The sequence below is a fragment of the Stegostoma tigrinum genome, chromosome 8, assembly GCF_030684315.1.
Source record: "Stegostoma tigrinum isolate sSteTig4 chromosome 8, sSteTig4.hap1, whole genome shotgun sequence".
NCBI classification, from domain to species: domain Eukaryota; kingdom Metazoa; phylum Chordata; class Chondrichthyes; order Orectolobiformes; family Stegostomatidae; genus Stegostoma; species Stegostoma tigrinum.
This window is the reverse complement of record NC_081361.1, coordinates 11,192,283-11,214,843: the sequence shown is the minus strand read 5'-3', so window position 1 is coordinate 11,214,843 and position 22,561 is coordinate 11,192,283. Positions and strand designations below refer to the sequence as shown.

The 22,561-nt window shown below is 42.0% G+C and overlaps 2 protein-coding genes across 2 annotated transcripts in view; one reads left to right on the top strand and one right to left on the bottom strand.

Annotated features, from left to right (window-relative positions):
- The window catches only part of fam20b (FAM20B glycosaminoglycan xylosylkinase), a 210,825-nt gene that overhangs the window by 151,681 nt on the left and 36,583 nt on the right, over positions 1 to 22,561 (top strand). The window contains exon 8 of the mRNA XM_059647734.1: positions 8,456 to 8,483. Within this exon, the coding sequence (XP_059503717.1) occupies positions 8,456 to 8,483 (28 nt within the window). The remainder of the gene's footprint in view (positions 1 to 8,455; positions 8,484 to 22,561) is intronic.
- Positions 17,475 to 22,561, bottom strand: part of dars2 (aspartyl-tRNA synthetase 2, mitochondrial) — a 54,238-nt gene continuing 49,151 nt past the window's right edge. Inside the window, exons 16-17 of the mRNA XM_048538984.2 lie at positions 20,003 to 20,078; positions 17,475 to 19,505 (exon numbers count right to left, since the gene is read on the bottom strand). Coding sequence (XP_048394941.2) covers positions 19,315 to 19,505; positions 20,003 to 20,078 — 267 coding nt within the window. The 3' untranslated portion in view covers positions 17,475 to 19,314. The remainder of the gene's footprint in view (positions 19,506 to 20,002; positions 20,079 to 22,561) is intronic.

Genomic DNA, 22,561 nt, shown 5'->3' with positions numbered 1-22,561 from the left:
TTGGAGGTTGGCTGATGTCATCCACTATTAAAGAAAGATGGTAAGGAAAAGCCGAGGAACTATAGATTGGTGAGCCCGACATTTGGTGGTGGACAGCTTGTTGGAGGGAATCCTGAGGGTCAGGATTTACATGTATTTGGAAAGGCAAGGACCAATTAGGGATAGTCAACATAGCTTTGTGCATGGGAAATTAGTGTCTCACTAGCTTAACTTAGTTTTTTGAAGAAATATCAAAGAGGGTTAAAGAGGGCAAAGCAGTGAAGGTGATCTATATGGACTTCAATAAGGAATTTGACAAGGTTCCTCATGGTAGACTGGTTAGCAAGGTTAGATCTCATACAATCGAGGGAGAACTGTCTCAAAAAGGTAGAAGACAGAGTGGCAGTGGAGGGTTGCTTTTGAGACTGGTGGCTTTTGACCAGTGATGTGCCACAAGGATCAGTGCTGGGTCTATTGTTTTGCATCATTTATTTAAATGATATGGTTGTGAACATAGGAGGGATGGTTATAAGTTTGCATATGATTTACCTGCATTTTGGGCCCCTAGCTTCCTGTGACCGGGTATTTTAATGTTCATCCAAATTCTGCTTAGCTGTTGAGAATACCTGTCTCCACCATTCAGGCAGTACAATCCATGTTTATACCATGCTGTGGCTGAAAATCTTTTTGCTCAAATCCTCTGTAAATCACCTACTGCTTGCCTCAAATTTGTGGCCCTCTGGTCTTAGACATGTCTGCCATGGGGAAAAGATTCTCATGATCTGTGCCTCTCAATTTTATATTCCTCAATCAGATACCCTCCTTCAGCCTCCTCTGCTCCAAGAAAAACAAACCCAACCCATTCAGTCTCTCCTCATAACTGAGACTTTTCATGCCAGACAACATCCTGGTGAATGCACCCTCTCTGGTGAAATCACGTCCTTCTCCTTCTGGTAGCGTTGTGACTAGAACTGCAGACAGCACTCCATCCCCATAGATGTCCTTCTTCCTATATTCTATACCCCAGCTAATGAAGGCAAACATCCCATGTCAGCCTCACCTCCTGTCTACCTGTGCTGACACCTTCAGGGATCTATAGACTTGTGCACCAAGGTTCCTTTGTTCCTCTGTTCCTCAGTGCTCCTGAAGGACCTACTGTTCATTGTGTCTATCCTTCCGTTATTAGATCTCCCAAAAATGCATTAACTCACACTTATCGGGATTAAATTCCATCTATTGCTATTCTGCCCAATTTACCAGCTGATCAATATCAGATTGTAGCCTCAGTCCATCCTCCTTACTATTAACACCACCACCAATTTTCACATCATCTGAACATTTACTAATTATACTTCTACATTCATACTCAAGTTATTTACTTATGTAATAAACAGCAAGTGTCCCAACATCAAACATTTTGCTACACCATTAGTCACAGGCTTCCAATTACAAAAACACCCCTCCACACTCACCCTTTGCCTCCTGTAAGCTAATTTTGGATTCAGTTTGCCAACTTGCCTCGGATCCCATCACTCTTACCTTTGGGACCACCCTTCCATGTGGACCGTGTCAAAAGCCTTACTGTCACGTTTTCAAATAGCTCCATTATATGAATTGTTTAACTGATATATCCTCTATGATTTTGACCTTGCTGTGTCTGGCCAAAAATTTCTTGCAGGTTGCCTTGCTACACTGGATGCTCAAGATTTAAGAATGCAGTACACTGCATTGGACAGCTTCAATTGGTCACACTTATCTGCATTTTGAATGAACAGATGTCCCTTCATAAACAGAATTTGCTTGATGGTGCAAGCATTCTTTGGCAAACAAATATAAGGGTCTGGAGATAGTCTGTAAGAGATACTAAGGGTTCAATTTTCCTGAATAAATTGTTCATTTGTAGGCATTCTTCAGCTAGAGGAAGAGCGAAGAAGGTGAATGACACACACAGCCTGATTTCTCTGTATAAAAGTACTCCTTACTAGAGGAGAAACTGCTAGAGCTATCCCAAAGACTGTCAGGTTAGGCTAATTAAACACATGGAATTAAACAATGACCCCGACACCAGCATTACCAGCCCAGTTTATGTGCCATGCCAGAGGCAAGACAGATCCAGAGATGGCACAGCATTATCCAGTTAGGGGAAAATTGCCCTCTTACATTCAACATTGATAATGGACTGCAACAAGTTCTGCATCATCAGGTCAAACGTCAGAAAGGAAACCTCTAGCTGATTGTCAACTGCCCTGCCTCAGGTGATGACTCAATATTTGTCCAAGCTGAACACCAACTGGAAGAAGCACTGAGGGTGGTAAGAAAATTAGTGTATTGCAGATGGGGGGGGGGGCTTCAATGACCATCAAGTGTGCTTAACAGCACCGCCAGTGATTGAGTTTTTCAAATCCTGAAGAACATTGTTGCTGAACTGCATATTTGGCAGGTGGTGAGAAAAAACTAGAGGGGAAAATTGACTTTATCTTCTCTCCAATGAAAAGTGGAAGAGGGCACTTTAGGTATCAACCTGGTAAAGCTACAAAACAGGACCACTTGACTACCAAACAGTAAAAGCAGCAAATTATTGTAAGGGCTAAGTGATCAATAGGTCAGATCTAAGATCTTCCAGAATCGCCCTGCATTTCAGAGACCAGTATTCAGCCAACTTGATTCCAAGAGAGGGCTGAATGCAGATTACTGGAAAGGCAATAGACCCTAAAAAAGTTCTGGCAACAATATTAATTTGTGCTCTACAACTAACCACATTTGTGGGGATGGGACAACGGTCAAGCGACATTTGCCCATTAGTAACCTCAGTTTGGATTTTTCAGGAGAATGTGCTCCTGACCTCACTGCAGCCTTGGTCTAAACAGCGATAAAAGAGCTGGACTTCCAAGAAGAAAGTGACTACCCTTGATGTTAAGGCAGCATTTGATGGGATGGTATCAAGGAGCCTTAACCAAATTGAATTCAGTGAGAATTAGAGAGAGTGAGGGAATCTCATTGTGGATGTTGGAGATAATTCACCTCAGTCACAGGAACATCACTACGGCAGTTCGACAGGATAGTATCCTAAGCCAAATAATCGCCAGTTGCTTTATCAGTAAACTTTCCACTGTTGCAAAGTGAGAACAGCCATGTCTGCTGATGATTGCATAATGTTCAGGACTATGTGATTCCAGACATAACTGAAGCAGTGTTCAGAACAGGCTTGTTTTTGTTTCAATATTTCATCACCACACAAGGTAACATCAGTGAGGCCTCCGAAGAAGTGATGTTGTTCTACTTTGTTTGGAATTTACACTGTCCGGTCTGTAATGATGAGAAGTGTCATTTTCGGTTCTGTTCTGTACTGTATGGGTTTGTATACAGGGTCCAATTGTAATGTTTGTTGATTGCATAATGTTCAGGATTGCATTATGAGTTGAGAACAATGCCCCTAGGAATTCCTGTGCATGTGTATGTTGGCTTGGGCTACTACGGCTACATTGTCCCAGTTAAACTGATGGCCTTCATTGTTGGAGTGTACAGATATTAGGGAAAGCTCGTAGTGTAATTTTGCTGCTAGCTCATGTATGTATTCTGAAGGCTAATTTCTTCCTGTCTGTCTGATGTAATGTTTGTGGTGGTCCTTGCATGGTATTTTGTAAACTACGTTGTAAACTACTCATACCCACGACATGCAGAACCAATGGACAGTATTAATTCCAAGCAGAGTAGAACAACATTGCTTTATCGGAGGCCTCACTGATGTTACCTAGCATGATGACATTAATACAATACATTCTACATCAGTAGAACACCACCACCTGATGTTAGTGTGAAAGTTTCCCTCTAAACTACACATTGTCCTGATTTTGACCTATATTGGTGTTCACTGTCACTGGGTCAAAATCCTGAAACTCCCTTTACAACAGCACTGTGGGAGATATCTACAACCAAAGACTGCCGATACTCACATGAGACTCACCTTCAGCTTATGAGGAATTATGGATGGGAAAAAATTGCTGGCCAGTGACACCCACATACCACAAAAGAATGAAACAAAAATTAAGTTGGATGTAAGCTCACACAAAGGCTCATTACACTATCTCTCAGAAACAGACATGGAGATGAAGCTAAAGCTCTTAGCAAGTGTCACCACTGGTATTCTTCAGGCAACCCTAAAAATAGTCTCACCACATAGGTTTCCTAAATCAGGAGTACTAACAGGTGCAGATGAATGTTAACGCCCATATAAAAATGAGACATTTGATACAAACTGACAGGTTCACTATCTGATAGATATATGGATTGTGTTGATGATAGCTGTTTGCCTCTTCACATCCATGTTGTACAGTGGATGATACACAGTGATATACAGGACATTGATGATGGCAAACACAGTAAGAGGTCAGGGTCTTTCAGAGGTGACCACAAAGGTTCAAACAGAGAACTTCAGAAATCATCACAATCCTCTGTGAGAAAGTGGGTTAGACAAAAGGATGTCTGCAGGGACCTGAAGACGCAGAGCTCTACAGTGTGCTGGTGGAGGGTCAGTTGATTTTTAACAGCAGTACCAGTGGAGGATAGCCAGTGCCTGTTGCAGAAACATTCTTGAACACACAAACATCTTCCATAACCCTCAGGGGTCTCTCACTCTTTTACTGTACAAGACATTGGAAGGCTACTTTTGGGGTAAGGTTATTATTTAAACTGAAAAAAAAAAGCAGAAACGATTTGCACGAATGTTACCAAGGCTGGAAGGTTTAAGTTATAAAGGAGAAGATGGGAATTTTCTTCCCTGGAGCATAAGAGATTGAGGGGTCATCTTATAAAAGGTTTATAAAATCATAAGGGGCACAGATAAGATGCATACCCAAGGTCTTTTCCCTAAGGTAGAAGTTCAAAACTAGACGGCATAGCTTTAAGGTGAGAGGGAAAGATTTAAAATGGGACCTAATGGGCAACGTTTTCCACAGAGGGTTACACACATGTGGAATGAAGTGACGTGGGAAATACAATTACAGCATTTAAAAGATATTTGGACAGGTACATGAATAGGAAAGGCTTAGAGGGATATAGGCTAAACACAAGTAAATGGGACTAGTTTAGTTTGGAAAACCTGGTTGGCATGGACCAGTTTGCCCAGGCGGTCTGTTTCCGTACTGTATGATTACATGAGTCTTTTTAAAATCATAATCAAACGGGAAAGTTTGCAACATTGCCTCTGATTCCAGGACACTGACCAAACTAGGAACCCACTCCTTTTCTTTCAAAAAAGGTAATGTAACATTTATTACAACGTGAAGTGTTCCAACTTTTTATCCATCTAACACAAGGCATCAGGATGAATGTCTAATTCTTAGACCTCTGCCGATATTTGTTGAATTCGAAATCAATTAATGCATTAACTTTTTGGCTAACTAAATGGCCTTTCACAGGACTAGTTCATAGTCAGGAAGGAACATGGTCAGTACGCAGGAGATTTCAGCAGACAGGCATGAAGGCTGACCAAGTATACTGGTGGAAATTTGGTTCAAAGTGGGAATTTGGTGCAAAGAGGGATAGAGTTGTGTTAACTAAGGTTTAGTGTCAGAAATAACCTTGCTAGATAGAAGTCAACCTACAATGACATTAGCAGCAGAGTGATATGACAATCAGTGTGACACAGATGCAAGGAAAGGATCTGATTGGTGAATAATCCAGGTCTTTAAAGTATAAATTCAGAACCCTCTCCCCATCCCCCTCTCTGATGAAGGGTCTAGGCCCGAAACGTCAGCTTCTGTGCTCCTGAGATGCTGCTTGGCCTGCTGTGTTCATCCAGCTCCACACTTTGTTATCTTGGATTCTCCAGCATCTGCAGTCCCCATTATCCCTGATCACAATTTTAACCTCACTGCGAAGCCTCTTCCTGGGATGCCTAACCTGAAGAAGTTACCCTCCTCCCTCCAGACCAACCTGAGGGATCCATCTTCGGTCCGCTTCCCCCTCTCTCCCTATTTATTTCAGAACCCTCTCCCCATCCCCCTCCCTGATGAAGGGTCTAGGCCTGAAACGTCAGCTTTTGTGCTCCTGAGATGCTGCTTGCCCTGCTGTGTTCATCCAGCTTCACACTTTGTAGAGTAAGATCTTCAATTTGTGTTTAGATTTCCAGTGTTTTCTTTGAGTCATACAGACCCTTTGGTCCAACTCATTCATGCTAACCAAGTTTCCCCAAACTAAATACATCCCATTTGCCTCCATTTGGCCCATATCTCTCTAAACCTTTCATATTCACATACCTGTCCAAATGTCTTTTCTATGTTATAACTGTGCCTACATCTCCACTTCCTCTAGCAGTTCATTCCATATATGGACCACCCTCTGTGAAAAAGATGCCCCTCAGGTCCCTTTTAAATCTTTCTCCTCACCTTAAAAATATGCCCCCTAGTTTTGAACTTCCCTAGGCGAGGGAAAAGGCCTTTGCTATTCATCTTATCTAAGCTCCTCATGGTTTTATAAACCACTGTAAGGTCTCGGGGGCAGAGTTCAGTATAGCAGGCATTACAAAAGAGAAAGTGTTAGAAAAGCTAAAAGGTCTAAAAATTAATAAATCTCCTGGCCCCGATGGGCTACATCCTAGGGTTCTGTGAGAGGTGGCTGAGGAAATAGTGGAGGCTTTGGTTGTGATCTTTTAAAAGTCACTGGAGTCTGGGAAAATCCCACATGATTGGAAAATTGCTGTTGTAACCCCCTTCTTTAATAAAGGATCAAGACAAAAGATGGAAAATTAGCCTAACCTCGGTTGTTGGTAAAATTCTGGAATCCATTGTTAAGGATAAGATTTCTAAATTCTTGGAAGTGCAGGGTTGGGTTAGAACAAGTCAACATGGATTTAGTAAGGGGAGGTCGTGCCTGACGAACCTGTTAGAATTCTTTGAATAGGTAACAAGTAGGTTAGACCAGGGAAACCCAGCGGATGTTATCTATCTAGACTTCCAAAAGGCCTTTGATAAGGTGGCCTCATGGGAGGCCGCTGAATAAGGTGAGGGCCCATGGTGTTCAAGGTGAGCTATGGCTTGGATTGAGGATTAGCTGTCTGACAGAAGGCAGAGAGTTGGGATAAAAGGCTCTTTGTCGGAATGGCAACTGGTGACAAGTGGTGTCCCACAGGGTTCAGTGTTGGGGCCGTAGCTGTTCACTTTATATATTAATGATCTGGATGAAGGGACTGGGGGCATTCTGGCGAAGTTTGCCGATGATACGAAGTTAGGTGGACAGGCAGGTAGTACTGAGAAGGTGGGGAAGCTGCAGAAAGATTGAGACAGTTTAGGAGAGTGGTCCAGGAAATGGCTGATGAAATTCAACGTGAGCAAATGCGAGGTTTTGCACTTTGGAAAAAAGAATACAGGCATGGACTATTTTCTAAATGGTGAGAAAATTCGCAAAGCAGAAGTACAAAGGGATCTGGGAGTGTTGGTCCAGGATTCTCCAAAGGTTAACTTGCAGGTAGAGTCCATGATTAAGAAAGCGAATGTAATGTTGTCATTTATCTCACGAGGGTTGGAATATAAAAGCAGTGATGTGCTTCTGAGGCTTTATAAAGCTCTAGTTAGGCCACATTTAGAATATTGTGTCCAATTTTGGGCCCCACACCTCAGGAAGGACATACTAGCCCTGGAGCGTGTCCAGTGGAGATCCACACAGATGATCCCTGGAATGGGAGGTTTAATGTACGATGAACGGCTGAGGATCCTGGGATTGTATTCATTAGAGTTTAGAAGGTTGAGGGGAGATCTAATAAAACTTAGAAGATAATGTATGGCTTAGAAAGGGTGGACGCTGGGAAGTTGTTTCCGTTAGGTGGGGAGACTAGGACCTGTGGGCACAGCCTTAGAATTAGAGGGGGTAAATTTAAAACGGAAATGAGGAGACATTTCTTCAGCCAGAGAGTGGTGAGCCTGTGGAATTCATTGCCACAGAGCGCAGTGGAGGCTGGGACGTTAAATATCTTCAAGGCAGAGATTGATAAATTCTTGATCTCACAAGGAATCAAGGGCTACGGGGAGAGTGCAGGGAAGTGGAGTTGAAATGCCCATCAGCCATGATTAAATGGCAGAGTGGACTCGATGGGCCTAATGGCCTTACTTCCACTCCTATGTCTTATGATCAGGTCATTTCTCAACCTCCTACGCTCCAATGAAAGAAGTCCAAACCTATCCAGCCTCTCCTAATAACATCCTTGGTAAATCTTTTCTGCACTCTCTCCAATTTAATAATATCCTTCCTATAGCAGGGTGACCAGAACTATACACAGTATTCCAAAAGTGGCCTCACCAACATACAATGAGTGAACAATCAACTTTTTACTTGTTTCGGGACTGAAAATCCATATTATTTGTTTTAATATTGTTGCAATACCCAGCATTATAAAACCATTTTGAAATAGACAGTACAAATTAATACTACAAATAGGTTCCTTTAAACAAGCCTAACATTGTTTCTTTCATTGATCTGGCAGGGCAAAGAGGATGACACTGATTTTGAAGGTAAGGGATTCAGTAGCTAACTCTACAACACTGGCAAGGAAATTAGGTAATATGTTGGATAATATAACAGAAATTGTACAGTAAAAAGATAAACTTACCTGACATACCTAAAATTAACAAAGAAAACCATCTGTTTACCTTTTGGATATTTTCCATAGAAAAGATTTTGAAGGTGGCCCCTTGTTTGTGAACTAAAGTATGCTACCATAAAAAGATATTTTACATCAGACTGACTATCAGAATTAGAAAACTGGCTTCTGGTCAAACTTTCATTTTGTTTGATCCAGACAGATTTCCATCAAAATCCAAACAGAAATTTTGAAATGCTTGTGTAATAGTGAGAAGCACAAAATAAATTTTCAAATATAAACCTATAAAATTCTAACAGGATCAGACAGTGTGAATGCAGGAAGGATGTTCCTAATGTACACGGGCATCCAACCCATGAATCACAATCTAAGGATATGGGCTAAACCATTTTGGATCGGGATAAGGAGAAAATGCTTCATCCGGTGAGTGGTGAGCCTGTGGAATTCACTGCCACAGAAAGCAGTTTCTCCTATTTCTTTAAAACAGGTCATAAGTATAAAACAGAGACCGGTGATTTTTTAAAGTATAAAAACAAAATATCATTAGAGTGCAAAGAGCAGGGAATCTGGAGTAATTATTTTATAAATTGAATCAAATAAAATAATGCTAGGATGCATGGTGTGTTGCTGCTGCAAAATTTGACAGCTCATGGATACCAATATGACGCTGATCGAACACGTCTGTAGTGTTTACTGCTCAAGGAACTCCGGATCCAAGTTGAGAAGCTGAAATCAGAGCTGCAGACATTGTGCTACATCAAGTTACATGGGCACTTTGCTCCAGATAGCAGTCACAACCTCTATCTAAGTAATTCAAAATTAGTCGATGATCAGGGACAGGAGGGTATGACTGCAGGCGACACAGGTATGAGAACCAGCGGATTACAAATTGAGGAGCTAAGGCTCTTGCAAACTGTGTGGACGAGAATGAGGGTTACAGGAAGGATAAACGAACTTACCATGGTGCCTTGGTGGCAGCCATTCAATTGGGGATTCGAACCTGGGTCCACAGAACATCACCTGAATCTCTGGATTAACAGTCCAGTGATAATACCATTGCCTCTCCATTGGAGATCTAAACACAAATTGAAGATCCTACTTTTATTGTAAAGACTGGATTGTTCACCAATCAGCTTCATTCTGTGAACTTGCATCACACTGTTACTGGTCTTACTGCAGGCTAGCCTCGAGCTGGCGAGGTTACTGCTTGCAGTAAATCTTAATTAAGGCACTTTCATCCCTCTTAGCACAAATTCCTACTTTGAACCAAATTTTGACAGCATACTCAGTCAGCCTTCATTTCACTCTGCTGAAATCTCCTGCATGCTGATTATGTTCCTTGCTGACTGTGAACTAGTCTGTGAAAGTCTATTTTGTTTGTTAGTTAGCTAGCTACAAAGTTAAAGCGCAAGTGCTACATATTAACCCACAAATGGACTGGAAAAATCGTATTGGAAAAATTTGTCTAAATTAGGCCAGCATGTCGTTGGCACCAGAGTTAGTACTGGAGGATAAAGGGATAGCAGATATGAACTGAACAGATATTTTGTGTTGATCTTTAGTAAAAAATGTACAAGTAGTATGCTGGAAGTAGCTATAAAACAAAAGTTGAAGGGGAGGATGGAACTTCCAAAAATTTACTCAGTACACCTTCCCTCGTAGTTGTAAATTTCTGAACTGCAAGTTGACAGATTCCCAGGTCCTGATGGATTTCATCCTGGGGTCTTAAAAACAGCTATTGAGATAGTTGATAAATTGATTTTAATTTTCCAAAACTCATTAGATTTGCAGAAGGGTGCTTTAGATTGGACAATAGCTTATGTAACTTAGGAGACAACAGGACTACAAGCCAGTTGGCTTAATTTCGGTCAAAGCAGATATGTTAGAAGCTACTATAAAAGACATTAAACAAGGACACTTGGATAAATCAAATAAGGTAGAGTCAACTTGGCTTTGTCAAAGGAAAATCACATTTAACTAATTTATTGGAGTTTTTTGAAGTAACTTGCGCTGTACAGAATGAAGAATCAGTGAATATATGTACTGAGATTTCCAGAGGCATGATAAGGAGCTACATCAAAGGTTATTGCGCAAAATAAAAGTTTATGAGTAGGGGGCAACATATTAGCATGGATAGAAGACTGCCTTGTAGGAGTAGGCATAAACTGGTCTGTCTTCAGACTGGCACAACATGGGAAAGTGAGTGTGAGAGGTTGCAGATCTTTGAGATGCAGAGATCTGAGTGACCTAGTTCATGAATTGCAGAGGGTATGCAGGTACAGCATGACGGGAATTGAATACAAGAATAGGGAGATTATGCTTCAGTTATCCAGGGTATTGTTCAGACTGCATCTGGAATACTGTCTGCAGTACTAGCCACCATACTTGCAGAAGTATGTTCCTGCACTGGAAGCTTTCATTAGTCTAATACCTGGAATGAGCAGATTGCTTTTGATGAAAGGCTAGGCCTGTACCCTCAGGAGTTTAGAAGAGTCAGAGATGATTTTATTGAAACATACAAGCTCTTGAAGGGACTTGACTTGGTGAAAATGAAAGCATGTTTCCTCTTGCAGAGAATCTATAATTGGAGGCCATTAGCTTAAATGAGCAACTCTTGATTTTTAGAGATAACGGGAACATTTTTTCTGAGGACTGAGTCTCTTTGGAATTTCCCTCCTCAAAAGGCAGTAGTTGCAAAACCTTAAAGTATTTTGAAGGCAAAGGTAGATAGGTTCTTGATTATCAAGAGGATTAAAAATTATAGGAAATATACAGGAATGTAGAGTTGGTTAAAATCAGATCAACCATGATCTTATTGAACAGGTTTGAAAGCTGAATGGCCAACTCTTTTTCCTTATTCATATGTAAGGGAACAAAAACAGGGTGGGTTTTGAAGGCGGCATACTGGACTCGAAACATTAGCTCTGTTTCTCTCTCCACAGACACTGTCACACCCGTTGAGTTTCTTCAGCAACTTCCATGTTTGCTCCAAAGTAATAATCTTGTGTGAATTATTACCTGAGTCACAGGTGAACTGCCATCAGACAAATGAAATCAGGGAGATACTTTTCTTACTTGTCATGGGATGTGGGCATTATTAGCTTATGCCGGCATTCATTACTCATCGCTAACTGACCAGAGACAATTAAGGATCAACCATACTGCTATGGTCTTGAGTCACATATAGGCCTGACCAGGTAACAACGGCAGATTCCCTTCCCTAAGGTATAGTGGTGAACCAGATCGGTTTTCACAACTATTGGCAGTGTTTACACAATCACCATTAGGGAAATTTTAATATCAGATTTATTTCAGCCATTCAAATCTCATTATCGTGATAGTGAGTTTCAAACCACTGCCCCGCCTTAGCCTGGGATTTAGATTACTGGTCTAGTGATGTTCCTGCTATGCCACCACCTCCCCAGGACTGAGATGGCTCAAAGATTGGTATGGGTGGAGTGCTTTTCACTGTGGCACACAGACACCAGTACTGGGGGAAGAGCATTTATCAAGAAGGTAACGAGCTGGATAGATAAAAGGGAAGCAATGAATGTAATATATTTTGAATTTTCAGGAGACATTAGACAGGGATTAGACATGTAGTCTACTTCATATGATATATCATGTCTGTAGTGTTGGAAGTATATTAACATGGGTAGAGGATTGGATAACTAATAGAAGATAGAGTTGGAATAACTGGCGGGTTGAGGGAGGGGACAGTGGGCGGAAAGAGATTTTCAACCTGTCACTAGTGAAGTGCCACATGGATCAGTGCTGGGGCCACAATTACGGTATTCACCACATATAGTGTTTGAGGAAAGTGAATGTATTATAACCAAGTTGCAGATGACACAAAAATAGTTGGGAAAGCAAATGGTGAGGACACACAAGAAGAGTCTGTGGTGGGATATGGACAGGTTAAGCAAGCGGGCAATAACCTGTCAGATGGAATAAAGTATGGGAAAATCTGAGGTTATATTCTTTGCCAGGAAGAAGGGGAGCTGAACATTATTTAAATAGGGATAGAGGCTGTAGAAAGCCACAGCACAGAGGGATTTGAAGTGCTTGTGCATAAATAACAAAAAAACTACCATCCAAGTTCAATGAGTAAGGCAAATGGAGTGTTCGCCTTTTTTCAAAGGAAATGGAGTATAAAAATAGGAAGGTCTTGCTAAAACTCAATCCATAACTGCAATACTATGAACAGTGTTGGTCTTCTTATCTAAGGAAATATATACTGACACTGGATTCAATCCACAGTAAGCTCACTAGGCCGATCCCAGGTAAGCAGGGATTGTCTTATGAGTGTGATAAGAAACAGGAACAACAGTAGACCATTCGGCTCTTTGAACCTTCTCTGCCAAACAATTGGATCATTGTTGATCTGACATTCCTCATATCTACATTCCTGACCTTTCCCCAAATGCTACTGATCTAGAATCCATCTCAGCAGAAGGACTCTGCTCCCACAGCTTTCTGTGGCAAGAAGTTCTAAAGGCACACAACCCTCAGCAGAAATTCCTCATCTTAAATTGGTACTGCTTTATTCCAACTCTATGCCATCTGCTCCTAAATTCTCCCATGAGGGGAAACATCCTCTCAGCATTTACCTGACAAGTCCCTTCAGAAACCTATATATTTCAATGAGATGACCTCATTCTTCTCAACTGCAATGAATAGAGCCCCAACCCTGTTTAATCTTTGCTCATGAGACAACCCCCCCATACCAAAGATCATCTGAGCGAACATTCCCTGAATTGCCTTCAGTGAAATATCTTGCCTTAAGTAAAAGGGACCAAAATTGCTCACAGTACTTCCCGTTATCTCACCTGCACTTGTGGAGTTGCAATAAGACATTCCTGCTCTAATTGACAACCCACTTGAAATAAGGGACATCATTCCGTTAGCCTTCCTGATTAGCACCTGTGTGCTAGCTTTCTGTGCTTCACATATAAGTACCCCAAAGTGAAGGCAGATAGGTCTGGTCCAGTTCAAGAAATTTGGTCAGCATGGACGAATTGAGCCGAAGCGTCTGTTTAAATATAAGCCCCTTTGCGTTGCAGCTTTCTGCAGTTTTTCTTGGGCAACTCTTTTGCGTCCCCTTGACTTCGTGGACGCTGTGAATCCAGTTCCTTGCAGACACCCCGCCACCCGCTCCAATGTCCCTTTCTCTCTCCCCCACCCAGCGTTAGTTACACTGACAAATATTTCCCTTTTAACTTCTGGAATAAATCTTGCCACCTGTCGTAATATGTTACTTCCTTGGAGAAGAGTCCCAACACATGCCAAACTCTTTTCATCGATGAGGATGACAGTTTGGGACGTTCATTTTGGAAGGTTGTCGAACTGTACCTGAAAGTTTCGCGATCGGTGGTAGTTCTTCACTTGACCGTACTGTCATTTCAGCTTCTTCGCACGACCATCAGCTTCCAAGCAGTCGCCCGAGTCGAAGGCGAGGGCCTCCGCCAGTACCGGAACACAGCTCAGATGGGGAGAGGGAGCCGTTCCCGCCACACACCCCCACCCCCCATAGCGCGTGCATCATCGCCCACACGCGCCCAACGGCCGCACCGTATGCCCGCGCAGCAGAGCCAACACTTCCACTCTGATGAACGAAGCCTGTCTGGTGTCAGATGCTGGAAAACCCCTCCTCCTAGCCACCCGCATCACTAATTCCAGCAACTAACTGCACCGCCCTGCCTCCAGTTCCAGGCACTAATCATCCCGTCCTAACCAGACACGCCCAACCCCAGCCACTGATCCGACATCCCAGCTCCCGACCAAACTTATTCGAAGTAATTGATTCACAATCGCAGGCACTGATAATTAATCTCGATCACGGAAGCGGTGATAATGGGAACTACAGATGCTGGAGAATCCAAGATAATAAAATGAGAGGCTGGATGAACACAGCAGGCCCAGCAGCATCTCAGGAGCACTGAGATCACGGAAGCGCCCCCCAACCCAGTTCCAGCCGTTTCTGAAGAACGGTCTAGGCCCGAAATGTCAGCCTTCCTGCTTCTCTGATGCTGCTTGGCCTGCTATGTTCACCCAGCTCTATAGCTTGTTATCTCAGATTCTCCAGCATCTGCAGTTCCGACTATCTCAAACAATTACTCTAACATTTTTTTCAAAAAAGCAAAATACTGCAGCTGTTTGAAATCTTAATTAAAATCAACAAATGTTGGAAACAAATCATTTGATGAGGGAGAAATGCAACTCTAAGTTCATCAGTAAGGAAAAGGGTGAAAAAAGAAATTGAGGTATAACAAATCAATCAAATACCAGAGTAGCCTCAATGGGCCAAAGGTCATATACTTTGTCGTATGTCTTAGGGTCTAACTTTCTTAAAAAAAAATTCACACGCCTAACGCGTTTGGCAAGATCTGATTGAAGAAACAGTTGATGCTTCTAGACAAAGAAATATTTTTGGTCTACTGTTTTCAGGTTGAACTATTCATGATACATGTTCTTATTTCTCTAGTTAAAGTTAAAGAAAGCTAGGCAATTTAGAAGTAAAATGGATTATTTTTCCCTATAAAAGCTCATGCAAACTTGAGAAGAAGTTAATGGAAACGAACTTGTTCCTTAAATGGCTGTGGATACTGACATAATGGAAACTTTTAGGAATGCAGTTGTCAGATTTTGTTGGAGAATAATTTAAAAAGAGATGTACAACAAAAGACAGGTAAATAGGGTTCAAGGTGGAACACAACTGTGATTCAATTAAATGTTTAGTGGGGCTAATAACTCCTGTCAGAATCGGTACTGGGAGTATATCTTCCTTCTGAGTTTGGAATACTTCATAGCCAATAACTTTCCTGATGTGAACTCATGGTTAAGCACGGAAATGTGACATTGTGTACAGCACAGTCACACACAGGAAATTAAATGAATAACTAGATAATTTGTTGGTCACTTGAAAGGTGACGAAGATTTTCTTCTTTACACTGTGCCACGGGATCTTATATAGTCAGACGAACAGGTAATGACACCTTTGGTTGAACATAACATCTGAAAAATAGTGCACCGAACAGCCACGCTGGATCAAGTAAGTGGGTCAGCCTACATTGATCACTGCTATTCTTATATGCAGATGCAGCAGGTTAAATGATTTCAGTTTTAAACTTGTTGTGCCCTTTTAAAAACATTTAGCCAAACTTGTTGAAAATAGGAATTTTCTGATTCAAAACAAGACTTGCCCTCACTGTTACACAATTGAAAGTGCCTTATTTCTTTTTGAAGCATTTCCTTCAGACCAATAACAGAACAATCTGAAATTTGTAGTCCCAAGTCTATAGGTTGAAAACTATGGATGATGGAGTTAAAATTTAAATAAACTTTCAGAACATGGAGCCTTTTTTTAATTTGTTGACAGAAACTGGAGCTTTAAATCGAACATTGCATTTATTTCGAAAATGACTATCTTCCTCAATCCTTCTTAGATTAGCTTTAAGTGCTGTGTTATGAAAGTCTGTTGCCCTGTACTTATTTGTTGTTATGAGTGTAATTTATTTCTTTTTAAGCATAATTACCACTCATTACTTTTAAAATACTCTGAGTACTCTATGGCAATAAACATTTAGCCTTTTAATGTGATGGAACACAGTTCAATTACACTTTGTAAATGTTCATGGCAAGATAAAATTGAAACATTTTTCATCCTGAGTTATGTTGATTTTAATCTCGTTTGGAGAAGGTGGCAAGTATAATTCTTTCTGAAGTTCGTGATACAGTTTAAGGGCCAGCAACACAGATAGAAAATTAATTGCTAGACAGGAATCGAAGTACTTTGCTCCTGGGGGATAGTGAGAACTGCAGATGCTGGACTCAGAAAGAAGTGCTGAGCTGGAGGAACACAGCAGGCCAGGCAGCATCAGAGGAGCACGTAAATTGACATTTTGATTCAGGACCCTTTTTGAAATGGGGAGGGGGAAGAGAGCTCTGAAATAAATAGAGAGGGGTGGGCTTGGGGAAGGTGAATGGAATGGTGATAGGTGAGTGCAGGTAGGGAGTGGTGGGGATTGGTCAGTGAGGTGGATAGGTGGGAAAAAAGATGGATAGGTTGTTTCAGGTCAAGGAGGTGAGGATTGGTCATGGGTTGAGGCTGGAGGGGTGGAAAGATTTTGAAACTGTGCTCCTGTTCAGATTAGATTTTGAAGGAGTATATTTGAAGAATGCAATTTGTACATAGCTAAACCTCACTATTCATTGTCAGATTTTGGTGAAGACCGCAAAAAATTAGGTGGACAGCTTTAAGACCCCATTCAATGGGGATTCTTAATTCTAAATGCAAAAACAATAAACAGAATTAGTTGTACACACTTTAGTTTAAATGTATTCATGCTTGTCCCCACATGTTTTTTTTAAATTATTGGTTCTGTTGCTCTTGTAGAGTATCATTTAAAGTTTATTTGGATACAAAAATGCAAGCAGGCCAAAAATATTGGAAAATACTGTTGTTGTCAGGTTCATTTGAACTCCTATTACATTTAGCATTTATGATATCTAAATTAATATTTTTATTATAGATGTTTATAGATTTCTATGGACGTTTATGTTTTTAGCAATGAGGTGACTTCAGGTCAGTAATCCCAGTAGCACCCGATGGAATTGGTAGCTGCAGCTGGTAGTACTTGGGCAGGCGGGTGCCTCTGATGGACCAAGAAAGAAAACGCCTATTGTCCAACTGTAACCCATACAGCTAAAGCTGCAAGTGAAAGCATAGCACCTCAAGTGGGCTCTTAAGCATCTGAATTGGTCCAAGAGTAGGCAGGCTGTGCAATGCCTCCCTACCACCTTCAAAGCCACTCACGGAATACCATAAAATACATCTTAGTAGCAGGAAACCCAGAAAACCTTAAATGTTATCAAAATTTGATTGAGGAAAGAAATGCATTGACAATATTATAATGCTTTTATTGATTATACATGTCACAGAAAAAGGCCACAATGCAAACATATAATTAAGGAAGTTATGGATTAATTCTAGCTACTATGGGAGTGTAAGCTAATGGGGAAAATAAAGTTTTTCACATGCAGATGGGGAATACTGGCCTTTTTTAAAAGTTCATATCCAAAGGGAAAATGAGACAGATGAACAAAAGTATAGACAAAGTATCACTAAAGAAGAAAAGAGTGGTACGTTGAGGTGTAGGGAGGGAAGAAGAGCATAGTCCAGGAGCAAGTTATTGCAGATGCTGGAATCTGTACTGAAAACAACAAATGCTGAAGATCACAGCCGATCAGACAGCATCTACGGAAAGAGAGCAAATTAACATTGAGTCTAGATGACTCTTCCACCATGTTAGCTCGGTCTCTCTCCATCGATGTTGTCTGACCTGCTGTGATCTCCAGCATTTTTTTTCCCGTCAAAAAGAGCATAGTCACTTGACATCTGACAGCTTGACCATCACTGTGAAAGGATTAAAAACTGGGGATGCTGAAAAAGGTTAGACTTAGAGGAGTGTGGGAGAAGATTATACAGTGATAGAAACAGGTAAAGCCATGGAAGGATTTGAAAATAGGAATGAAAATTTTAAATGACGTGATTTAGCCAAGATAAAACGTAGGCCAGCAAGTACTTGGGTATTGGGTGAACAGGACTTCGTGCAACTTATATGGTCCAGACAGCAGAGGTTTGGATGTCTGAGCTTAAAGAGCATATACAGCCTGAGAATCGAATAGGATTGCGTTGGTATAGTCATGGCTGGAGGTAACAAAAACACGGATGAGGCTTTTTGTACCAGATGAACAGGGGCAGTATTATGTATAAAGTCATGGTGATCCATGACTTAATAAATAGGAAATAATGTATATTATACTAAGAATCGAACAAACATGGCCAGTATTGCTACAATTATGTGGAGATGCTGGTGTTGGACTGGGGTAGACAAAGTCAAAATTCTCACAACACCAGATTATAGTCCAGCAGGTTTATTTAAAATCATAAGCTTTGGAAGCACTGTCCCTTCATCAGGTGAAGAAATAAACCTGTTGGACTATAACCTGGTGTTGTGTGACTTTGGACTATTGCTACAGTGCTTTTGAAAGAAAAGTAAGAAAAATAAAAATAAAATGTTCTGATGCTTCCCCCACTGAATGTAAAAGCTAAATATATTTTGGCCAGATCAGAGAGGGAGCCTTTTGGCTGAAAACATTAACTACTTTCAAGCACTGAAGTGAAACAATATCCTCTGGACCTGCATGGGACGTAATGCCAGGTCTTTGGAAAAACCTACATAGTCTAGTATGCTTATAAAGCAAAATCTTTTAGTTTAAACTGAGGTACGGCCTTTTGTTTTTTAAAAAAAGAACATTTTCTAGTGCAGGCAGTCCCCAATGCTGAATGACTTCCACTCTTGAGCTTGTTTGCAAGTCGATTTGTGTGTGAGTTGGAACACAATGCAGCACAATATAAAACAGCTGTTCATAAGCACAGGAAATATTCTTGTGTTCGATCTTTACATTTACAACACTTAATGGGATCACATTTCTAAGTCAGGGACCCTATAATTTAATTAACTTTAAATGGCCAATAATTTGAAACATTATTCATAAAATGAAATCTGATCAATATAAACACTAAACATACCACCACAGCGATAGTTGCTCCTGCCATCAGTTTTCAATGATTTTTGTTGGTGCCGAGCCATAGAAATGGTGTAAACAAACATGATCCAAATTCCAATTTGACATCCAGTGCATGTTTGCTTTTAAGTATTACCAGTCACTACAGTAAATCATGCCTTAGCAGTGACTTTATGTATTTCTGTTGGCCAGTTCACCTGAATATGATATGGATTAAGCTCTTCAGGACTGACACAGTCTGGTGCTTTACTCATAAGATCACGGCCTCTGAAGGACTTTGGAAAAGCAATGACATCCCTGATACTTGATGCTCCAATTATGAGAGCTATCAGTCTGTCCAAACCTAAAATGAAACAGATTAGACATTAAAATTAGACATTGAAGTTCATATACTCTAGCATCCAGAATGAATGATAAACATAAAGTTCAATATTTGATTTTACAAAACAAGAAGCCTCAGTCCCAAGTGACAGCTGTGTTAAACACTGATACAATGCCGGACCATTAGGAAAGAAAAAGGGGGAAAATAATGATTTTACGCTATTTTTGTTTTTAACGTAGAAACTTCCTTATTCCATACTTCATTTGAGCATGGATTAGAGTTTCTCCTTGACTGTCATCCAACAGCAACAGTTTACACAGAAACCATGTAGTAAGCTCTTAAATTTGCCCAGGAAATCTCGGAGAATGAAGAAAAAAAGTCAGGCTATCTCTGACCCATAATTTTCATACAGTCACAATTAGCCCCAAACAATAAAATTCCAAATTATTCCTGTCTCAAGTTCTTTGATACTGGCTTGTAGGCAAGAGTGACAAAAAACAAACCAATTTGGAACTCACCCAGTGCAATCCCACCATGTGGTGGTGCTCCAGAATCTAGTGCCTCAAGTAGATGTGATAATAACCCACTGTCTTCCTGTGACATAAAAATAATTAATAAATACAGATTTTTAAAAAAATTCACATCTAATCAAATTAGACTGTTGTGTGATCTGAACCCGTGGTAGGCAGTGCTAAGTTTATAAAGCAATGCAATACTTCTTTCCAACCAGAGTTGTCCAAGTAGGACATGTGATCATGTAACTCTTGTTTCTAGGTGGCAAATATTGTTTCAGTTAAGTCATGAAAGGTTGGATCGGAAGTACCTTTGCTTGCAGTTTTACACCAGCAGTTTGTTGTGTGAAAAGTACCGAGAAACAAGGTGGGCACCTGCAAACAGGTAAACACCATAAGCAAGATAATAAAATGTGAGGCTGGATGAACACAGCAGGCCAAGCAGCATCTCAGGAGCACAAAAGCTGACGTTTCGGGCCTAGACCCTTCATCAGAGAGGGGGATGGGGAGAGGGAACTGGAATAAATAGGGAGAGAGGGGGAGGCGGACCGAAGATGGAGAGAGTGTAAGTGGGGAGGTAGGGAGGGGATAGGTCAGTCCAGGGAAGACTGACAGGTCAAGGAGGTGGGATGAGGTTAGTAGGTAGCTGGGGGTGCGGCTTGGGGTGGGAGGAAGGGATGGGTGAGAGGAAGAACCGGTTAGGGAGGCAGAGACAGGTTGGACTGGTTTTGGGATGCAGTGGGTGGGGGGGAAGAGCTGGGCTGGTTGTGTGGTGCAGTGGGGGGAGGGGACGAACTGGGCTGGTATAGGGATGCAGTAGGGGAAGGGGAGATTTTGAAACTGGTGAAGTCCACATTGATACCATATGGCTGCAGGGTTCCCAGGCAGAATATGAGTTGCTGTTCCTGCAACCTTCGGGTGGCATCATTGTGGCAGTGCAGGAGGCCCATGATGGACATGTCATCAAGAGAATGGGAGGGGGAGTAGAAATGGTTTGCGACTGGGAGGTGCAGTTGTTTGTTGCGAACTGAGCGGAGGTGTTCTGCAAAGCGGTCCCCAAGCCTCCGCTTGGTTTCCCCAATGTAGAGGAAGCCGCACCGGGTACAGTGGATGCAGTATACCACATTGGCAGATGTGCAGGTGAACCTCTGCTTAATGTGGAATGTCATCTTGGGGCCTGGGATGGGGGTGAGGGAGGTGGTGTGGGGACAAGTGTAGCATTTCCTGCGGTTGCAGGGGAAGGTGCCGGGTGTGGTGGGGTTGGAGGGCAGTGTGGAGCGAACAAGGGAGTCACGGAGAGAGTGGTCTCTCCGGAAAGCAGACAGGGGAGGGGATGGAAAAATGTCTTGGGTGGTGGGGTCGGATTGTAAATGGCGGAAGTGTCGGAGGATAATGCGTTGTATCCGGAGGTTGGTATGGTGGTGTGTGAGAACGAGGGGGATCCTCTTGGGGCGGTTGTGGCGGGGACGGGGTGTGAGGGATGTGTCGCGGGAAGTGCGGGAGACGCGGTCAAGGGCGTTCTCGATCACTGTGGGGGGAAAGTTGCGGTCCTTAAAGAACTTGGACATCTGGGATGTGCGGGAGTGGAATGTCTTATCGTGGGAGCAGATGCGGCAGAGGCGGAGGAATTGGGAATAGGGGATGGAATTTTTGCAGGAGGGTGGGTGGGAGGAGGTGTATTCTAGGTAGCTGTGGGAGTCGGTGGGCTTGAAATGGACATCAGTTACAAGCTGGTTGCCTGAGATGGAGACTGAGAGGTCCAGGAAGGTGAGGAATGTGCTGGAGATGGCCCAGGTGAACTGAAGGTTGGGGTGGAAGGTGTTGGTGAAGTGGGCAGATGTGCAGGTGAACCTCTGCTTAATGTGGAATGTCATCTTGGGGCCTGGGATGGGGGTGAGGGAGGAGGTGTGGGCAGATGTGCAGGTGAACCTCTGCTTAATGTGGAATGCCATCTTGGGGGCAGATGTGCAGGTGAACCTCTGCTTAATGTGGAATCGTCAGCTTTTGTGCTCCTGAGATGCTGCTTGGCCTGCTGTGTTCATCCAGCCTCACATTTTATTATCTTGGAATTCTCCAGCATCTGCAGTTCCCATTATCTCCAAACACCATAAGCAGGTGTGTTTATTTATCAATTAATAAATAAGTGAGCGCTGGTTTGTTGAAGGAAAATCACTGACTAATTTGATCAAATTCTTTTATGGTAACAATGAACATAATACAGATGATGTTATGCTTCTGAACTTAACACATTTGACAATGTTCACGTAATAACCCCTTACCAGAATTAAAGTCTATACGATGGAAGAGACACCAACCAATTTTGTATGAAATCATAGAATCCCTACTATGAAGATGCTATTCGACCCATCAGGTCTGCACCAGCCTTCTAAAGAACATCTCACCCAGATCCACACCCTGACCCCCACCCTATCCCTGTAACCCTGCATTAACAATGGCTAATCCACCTATCTTACATATCCCTGGACACTATGGGACAATTTCTAAAAGTAGGGCCAATCCACCTGACCCGCACATCTTTGGGCAGAAACCAGAGCACCCAGCAGA